The sequence below is a fragment of the Eriocheir sinensis genome, chromosome 40 (genome assembly GCF_024679095.1).
Source record: "Eriocheir sinensis breed Jianghai 21 chromosome 40, ASM2467909v1, whole genome shotgun sequence".
NCBI classification, from domain to species: Eukaryota; Metazoa; Arthropoda; class Malacostraca; order Decapoda; family Varunidae; genus Eriocheir; species Eriocheir sinensis.
The window spans coordinates 6,615,136-6,623,984 of NC_066548.1; the positions used below are offsets into that span (position 1 = coordinate 6,615,136).

General features: G+C 38.6%; 1 protein-coding gene across 2 annotated transcripts in view; it reads left to right on the plus strand.

Moving 5' to 3' along the window:
* Positions 1–8,849, plus strand: part of LOC127009280 (cAMP-dependent protein kinase catalytic subunit 3-like) — a 46,415-nt gene that overhangs the window by 34,709 nt on the left and 2,857 nt on the right. For both annotated transcript variants that reach the window (XM_050882221.1, XM_050882222.1), the window contains 5 exons: positions 2,020–2,129; positions 5,293–5,446; positions 6,091–6,182; positions 7,575–7,759; positions 8,659–8,736. In XM_050882221.1, coding sequence (XP_050738178.1) covers positions 2,020–2,129; positions 5,293–5,446; positions 6,091–6,182; positions 7,575–7,759; positions 8,659–8,736 — 619 coding nt within the window. The remainder of the gene's footprint in view (positions 1–2,019; positions 2,130–5,292; positions 5,447–6,090; positions 6,183–7,574; positions 7,760–8,658; positions 8,737–8,849) is intronic.

Genomic DNA, 8,849 nt, shown 5'->3' on the forward strand with positions numbered 1-8,849 from the left:
GACTCTGGAGTGTAGCACCGCCCGCGCCCCGCTCCCACTATACTCTTTCAATGGTTTCTTCAGATGAAGATATTATTATTATTATTATTATTATTATTATTATTTATTTATTTATTTATTTATTATTATTATTATTATTATTATTATTATTATTATTATTATTATTATTATTATTATTATTATTATTATTATTATTATTATTATTATTATTATTATTATTATTATTATTATTATTATTATTGTAGCTGTTGTTGTTGTTGTTATCAACATTATTATTATTATTATTATTATTATTATTATTATTATTATTATTATTATTATTATTATTATTATTATGTTGCTTTTATTATTATTATCATAATAGCAGTGGCAGTAGTAGTAGTAGTATTAGTAGTATAATGGAATAATAATAATATAATAATGATACTATAATACCTATTACATAATAATATTAATAATTATTATTATTTTTTACTATTACCGATATAAGTTGTAATTAGTCTCACGTCTCGCTATCTGGCAGCGAAGCCTTGACCCTCGCTGAGTAATCTGTTGTTGCAGTTTTTCAAGACTTTTGATCGTTATCTTTCCATCTGGTTGATGAACAAGGTAAAGGAGATTTTAGAAAAATAAGTGCGCAAGCAAAATATTGTCGGGAGTCCCTAGAGTAAAATATGAACTGGGGAACGTCAAGCCCGCTCGTTTACAAAATTTAGGCTTATGAAGAAGACTGTGTTGCACAGAACGTCACACACACACACACACACACACACACACACACACACACACACACACACACACACACACATACATGTTTATATAATTTCGTTGGTATTTCCTGTAACTCTTAGAGAAGGAGACTTCACAGTCTAGCCTGTATGCGAGTCAGCTCTAGAAACATGACTTGTATTTAAAAAGAAGGTGAAAGACTTGCATGCCAAGGCAAATAAAGGAATGCAACAAAGCAGTTATTCCGTTTGCATCTATTCCTGGGACTGTAGCACACACACACACACACACACACACACACACACACCACACACACACACACACACCACGTGAACGGACAATATGTGCATAAGAATAAAGTCTAGGACGAACGATTCCACTCCCTGAGCCCCGGATCACAGGAGTGTGAATATAAGCAATTCCCAAAGCAGCTGCCAGGCAGTAAGCTGAGGCGTGAACTGCTGGATTAGGTCAAGGTGGGGAAGTTCGGAACACGGCTTTGCTACTGACGAAAGGAAACGATCCAAGTAAAATATATTAGATATCTTAGACTATCACAAATCACACCGATAACAATAAATGTTTCTATAAAGATCTGACATGTATAAACCAAGTGCTTCAGGAATTTATATGTGACATTAAGGCCCCAGGCTATATACCTCATATACATAGAATATTTATGATTATCAGTGGCAGTAACTAAAGGATAGGGCGTGTTTACTGACCTTCTACAGGGAAAATTAATGAAGACGATAAATACCTTCCGGTCTGCTGGGAATAACGTCCTCGGGATTACCAACCTGACATCACCTTGTCGAGTGTTGTAAAGGTGTCAGGAACTGTTGAGGGTGTCTTAATGTAGATAGACTTTAGGAGAGAGAGAGAGAGAGAGAGAGAGAGAGAGTAGTAGTAGTAGTAGAAATAGTAGTAGTAATAGAAGTAGTAGTAGAAGTAGTAGTAGAAGTAGTAGTAGTAGTATTAGTAGTTGTATTAGTAGTAGTAGTAGTAGTAGTAGTAGTAGTAGTAGTAATAGAAAGTAGTAGTAGAAGTAGTAGTAGAAGTAGAAGTAGTAGTAGTAGTAGTAGTAGTAGTAGGAGGAGGAGGAGGAGGAGCAGGAGGAGGAGGAGGAAGAGGATTCAGTAACTATTAAAGGTATGAAAACTATGATGGATGCAAGGATGGAATTTAATATCTTTGTCTCTTAACCTCCGTATATGCCTCCGTTAAAACAATACAAAATCAGTGGCCTTCATATGTATCACGAGTGCTACAGGTGTTGTTCTCCTCCAGGTATTGGCACCACAGCGACAATCGCTTCTTGTACATGCTGTTCGAGTATGTGTGTGGCGGGGAGCTCTTTGCCTACCTCAGGAACGCCGGGAAGTTTCCTCTATCATCAGGTAATGGAGTTGCTGTTGTTTTTCTGAGCCTTATTGACACTCCTTACTTTGCATCATCCATTGTGGGGTGAGGGGCATAGGTTGTACAAAGAACCATCATGAATTTGTGGAGATGATGTTGTTTTTCTGAGCCTTACTGACACTCCTTACTTTGCATCATCCATTGTGGGGTGAGGGGCATAGGTTGTACAAAGAACCATCATGAATTTGTGGAGATGATGTTGTTTTTCTGAGCCTTACTGACACTCCTTACTTTGCATCATCCATTGTGGGGTGAGGGGAATAGTTTGTACAAAGAACCATCATGAATTTGTGTAGATGATGTTGTTTCCTCCTTACTTTGCATCATCCATTGGAACCATCATGAATTTGTGGAGATGATGTTGTTTTGCATCATCCATTGTGGGGTGAGGGCTCCTTACTTTGCATCATCCATTGTGGGGTGAGGGGCATAGGTTGTGCAAAGAACCATCATGAATTTGTGGAGATGATGTTGTTTTTCTGAGCCTTACTGACACTCCTTACTTTGCATCATCCATTGTGGGGTGAGGGGCATAGGTTGTACAAAGAACCATCATGAATTTGTGGAGATGATGTTGTTTTTCTGAGCCTTACTGACACTCCTTACTTTGCATCATCCATTGTGGGGTGAGGGGCATGGGCTGAACAAAGAACCATCATGAATTTGTCAAGTAACACATTTATCTGATATTTTGTGATTTTGTTTTCTATCTGCAATCATTTATCGTCATTTTCTTATCTCACTGATTGGGTATCATATTGCTTTAGCATTTCTTACATAAATCCACGTTTGGCAATTTAGTCTTTAATAGGCTACTAGCATTTCCAGTGACATGATAAGCCTTGCATTCACTTCTTTTTTACGGTAAACTACTAACCATAACCTGCATCACAAAACTAAAGGAAAACTACTAAATGTTCCTCTTTTTGAATATTGAATAAATAGGTACAATGTTCAAGCCAGTTTGGGGCTCAACACCCTGTATCAAAAGAGATCAAACAATTGGAACTTGAAAAACGTTGAAAGGTAGACTGCGCCGGATACTATAATAAAAAAAAGTAGCTTGAGAACTAAACAAAAAGTAAAATAAGTCAAAATAAAAATGAAAAGTAACAAAAAATTGACCAGGCCTTGGAAACTGGAAGTAAGCATTATAGTTAATTCAATCATAGTAATCATCAGCTTCAGTCATATCTAGGTTAGGCCTACTTCAGGATAAGGGGTTTCCCAATATCCTCCACCTCCCTCTGTTTGATATTAGAGTACTCCACCTCGTTTCATCAAATAATCTAACGTCATTTATCCCTGGTCTTCTGTTTGTCCTGACTTATATTACAATGTCTGTTTTGCCACCGTTACTTTGGTAGTCTGTCTGTTGTCAGTTCTACCCGTCTCTCTCTCTCTCTCTCTCTCTCTCTCTCTCTCTCTCTCTCTCTCTCTCTCTCTCTCTCTCAGACAGATGGACAAAATATCAGTAGGCAGCGGTTTTGCCATTTACCATCACCCCTACCATCCCTATACCCTTTCTCTCTTTTTATTTATTTATTTTTTTATTACCAGCCGATAAACTGCAATTTCGTATTCTAGCTGGTCATGTATGGCTGTCATGTTAGGAAAACGAAGAGCCCGATAAGTACCAGTCACCGCCGAGGATTCATAACAAAGATATTCAATGCCATAATATACCCTCCGTCCTCGTCCATGCCCAGCCTTGTCTCCTCACTCAAAGCAAAACGACGGAATGATGTCTCTTTGATTTGTGGGGATGGAAATAGCGCCACCTACTATGAACACCTTATAACTGAATTCATGATGTTTATAGTGTATAGGCTCTGACCAATCACAAGACGTAATTTGTTCAGCGTCAAGTGGCAAGTCTCCACAGTTGTTTCGTTTATTGTTTTCGGAGCTTCATTTGCTGGTTTCCTATTAAGACGCAGTTTTCCATAACTTTGAGAGCAGAAATCGAATCATCAGATATCAGAATCCCTTTGACTCGTCTTAATTTGAGATGACTGCTAAAGATAATTATCCGATTTTATTTTTTTTTTATTTTTTTTTTAATACCGCGAGTATCTCCGATTCGCGTTATTCGTCTTCAGCCGTTCGGTGTTCGCCACTTCCACTCTTTGCCGCCTGCCTGCTGGCCCATGGCTGTCTGCTCGGCCCCTCGCTGCACGTCAGTAGGCTACTTTTTAATTATTCTAGGCCCGATAGGTCACTGTCCATAGCGGCGATAGGTTACGAGGGTGCTGTGGTGGCCTTGCTCCACGACCTTTATGAGTAATTCTGGATATTTACCCTACTTTCTGAATGACCTCCAAGGTAACACTTGTCTCAGAGGCTCTGTTGTATGGCGATTCCGTCTTGCTCTCAAAATTGTAGAAAATAACTTCTTATAAAAATTCAAATTAAACGACCTAAAACGAAGCTTTACCTGTATTGTCATCCTTACGGCTACTAGCAGTGTGAACATGTGAACATGGCAAAGCAAAGGGGGTCAAAAGGCAAAAGTAGGGGCATTCGCTACAACGCTTGGCCTCAGTGCTCATCTCCGTGACCCATCCCACTGGCCCTTGAGCCTGCGGTGGGAAGTACCTTACCCATTACCCTGGGAAACAGGGTCAGTGTGGCAGTTTACCATCCCAAGGTACCCATTTAAAGGGGGATGAACAGTTGTGTGAGCTGCACGCCGATTGCCCGAGCTGGGAATCGAACCCCGGCCTGCGGATTCGAAGCCAGGCACGCTAACCGTTGTACCACCGAGGCTACCACTGCACCACCCAGGGGTTGAGTTGAGCAAAGCCCCCTTGTAGGAAGGCTGCAAATAATGCACCTGTCTTTTAGTGATCCTAAAGGGGGTCAGGAGGCTGAAGTCCTCCCTTAAGAGAGGGCGTGGCTTAGGGTCACTAAAGTACGTAATCTTTATGAGGAAGTTTCTGCCCTTTTCGACGTACACAGCATTTCTGGTAGGTGTAATACTAACCACTTCTAAAGACTAAATCATTATCTATATGATTTTCTAACACATACACGAATGAAATGAGTCAAATGACCATCATCATAATTTAAATGTTTGGTTTATTCTTAAAATCAATATTTTTGTTTCTTAATCAATCAAATATTTTTTTTCTCTTCCAGCAACATTTTATGCATCAGAAATTGTCAGTGCCCTGGAATACCTTCACTCTCTCAACATCGTGTACAGAGACTTGAAACCTGAAAACCTGCTCCTGGACAAGGATGGTCACCTTAAAATCACAGACTTTGGTTTTGCTAAGAAGTTAACTGACAGGTAAGCTAATGTGAATTTAAATGTACAAGTTTATGATACAGCTAATGTTATGTTATGCTAATGCTAATGTTATGAGAAAAGGTCTCCTAGATTATTTAATATTTTAGTATAGAGGTAAAGGTTTGTAAGACCAGGATAGGTAACTTATTATTTCTTGTATTCCCACGCACATGATTTACAGCCCATTGTACGACAGTCCCAAACTAATGAGCCTGTTTCTTGCTTCATTGAATATTTGTTTTTTAAACAAAGTCTTTGATAGTGGTAATTTACCAGATCCAGGAAATGACAAGGAATCCATTCCTACCCCAAAATTGTTACGACAAAACTCAGAGATATTAAAGATTTTATCTGGCAATAAATGACATTTTCTTCCATTAATATTTTTTTAATATGTATGTACTACTTCCATTACAATGGGCACTTACCAGATGCAGAAAATAATGAGGAACATATTTCTGGCCTCAAAATAGTGATGCAGCAAAATTCCATGGAGATATTAAGTATTTTATCCCGCAGCCTACTACAATTTCAAAATTTAAAATTAATTATATTAGTATTATATTAATATAATATGTCCAAGCAGAATTTGTTCTGGGTCATTTATAGATTACTATAAATGTCAAGTTATTGTTTGTTTTCAGGACTTGGACATTGTGTGGCACCCCAGAATACCTCGCCCCTGAAATCATCCAGAGCAAGGGCCACAACAAGGCTGTGGACTGGTGGGCACTAGGTTAGTCAGTTTTGTAAAGTTCCTATTCAATGCAAAATAGAATTAATAAGAGGATGAAATTTGTGAAGAAATTATATCAGTACAGAATATTATTTGATTTTACAGATGAGCAATATTATCCTTTAGAATAATTTGATACACTTTTTGCTTTTGTTTTAATTTTCATAGCAAGTACTGGGTGGACGAAAAATGGCTATGAATGGAAGGTGTGTTTGTGTATGTTCATGCGTGTTTACATGTGAGTGTGCATGTGTATGTATTTACCTAGTTGTTTACCTAGTTGTGACATACGGGAAAAGAGCCCGTCTCCATATCCACTCTTATCCAACTTTTCCTTAAAATCACAAATGCTTCTTGCAAAGACCACCTCATCCTCCAGTCTATTCCATAGCTCAATGCTTCTATTTGGGAAGCTAAACTTTTTCACATCTCTCCTACACGTGGTCGCCCCCAATTTCTTTCCATGCCCTCTTGTTTCTCTCCCGTTCCACACACACAGGTCCTCTCTGTCCAAATGCTCCACTCCGTTCGCCACCCTGTACACCGCTATCGGATCTCCTCTTTCTCTTCTTCTCTCCAGGGTTGTGAGCCCCATGCTATTGAGTCTCTCCTCATAAGTCCGATCTCAAAGTTCCGGTACCATCTTAGTTGCCACTCTCTGCACTCTTTCCAGCTTCTTTATGTTCTTCTTTTTGTGAGGAGACCAGACCACTGCTGCATACTCCAACCTTGGCCTTATCATTGTAACTATTATTTTCCTCATCATCTCCTCATCCAATTACACAAATGCCGTCCTTATGTTCCTCAGCAAATTCAGAGTTTGTCCCGTTATCCTGTTGATGTGTTTGTCCGGTGACATGTTCTCTGAAAGTCACTCCCAAATCTTTTTCCTCCACTCCTCTGCATATTATCTCACTTCTCATCTTATAATCATATTGACATCTTCTGCCACTCTTACCAAACTCCATTTTTTTACATTTCCCAAGGTTGAACTCCATCTGCCATGTACCACTCCACTCCCATATACTATCCAGGCTCCCTTGCAATACCTCACAGTCCTTCACATTATTCACACGTCTCAATAGTTTTGCATCATCTGCAAACAAACTCACATAGCTGGACACTCCATCCACCATATCATTCATATAAACAGCAAACATTATTGGTGCCAACACCGAACATTGCGGGACTCTACTCATCACAGAGCACCAGTTGGAAACTCTGTGGACCCTGATGTGTGTGTGTGTGTGTGTGTGTGTGTGTGTGTGTGTGTGTGTGTGTGTGTGTGTGGACACAGTGCATGCACGCAGACTTGTTGCAACACCCAAGCATGCACTTGTGTATGTGTATTGCAAGAGGCACTTTCATTAAATGTTGCTTTTCTTCATGCAGGTATTCTCATATATGAAATGCTGGCTGGATATCCTCCATTCTTTGATGAAAACCCATTTGCAATATATGAGAAGATCTTGATGAGAAAAGTGGAGTGGCCTCGGCCAAGCTTAGACGCCACAGCCAAGGATCTTCTTAACAAACTGCTTGCAAAGGACCGTACAAAGCGCTTCGGAAACATGAAGGTGACTATTCTGAAACTGTTATTTAGGACTGGAGGTGCTGAAAGGGATTTTCTCTTAGCAAACACCTTTCAGCACAATGCAATTCACAGGTATATGTGGATAGGTACATACACAGTGCAGTTTTGAGAACAATAAAGTAATGGTAATGTTTGCTGTTTATGTTTACTTGCATTGTTAAGTGATATGAATATTTTGTCTCCAAAAAATTGTAGTTTCTTCATATATAAAAAGTTAGAAATACATCATATACCTTCACTAATTTCAGTGGGGTGTATTTATCCTTACTAGGTGTCACCACTGACTACGTCTTTGTGCCAAGGAAACTTGAACTATTCTTTCAATCATTGTAAATTACTTGTGTTTCTCTGGGACTTGTAACAATTACACTTCAGTACAGCAAGTGATACTATTGTTAATGAAAATGTAGTTGGTCATTCTTGTTGTTTTATTTGTTGGTAAATATTGTGATTTAAATGGAATATTTTTAAAAGTCCATTCTGTTCGATTTTGCAAGGCTTTCATACAAGAAATATTTTTAATGAGAAGAAGCTTCGAATAGTCATTAATTTTCTCTCACTTACCAATAAATTAAATAAAAAGAATGGTCAACTACATTTTTATTAACAATAGGATCACTAATTGTATTGGTGTGATTGTTACGAGTCCCAAAGAAACACAGGTGATTTACGATGATTGAAAGAAGAGTTCAAGCCTCTTGGGCACAAAGACATGGTCAGTGGTGACACCCGCTGGCTGGCAACTCTGAATATACCCACTGATTCCTGCAGTGCATATGTAAGTTTCTGCATACAATATTCTAACTTGAATTGGCTATCTCTATTTAGCTTTCTTTGGTTTAGTTTCATTCTAAAGTAATAACTGTGAATGTTTTCCCTCAGAATGGAGCTGAAGACGTAAAGCGACACAGATTCTTCAAGAGTATTGACTGGGAAGATGTTTATGAGAGAAAGCTGAAGGTAAGATGTGAATGATACCCTGAAAATAATGTTACTGAATATTTCATTGTGTGACTGATGTGGTCAAGAATGTAAACCCCCACTATTTCCATGTAAAACAGGTTGATTACTTG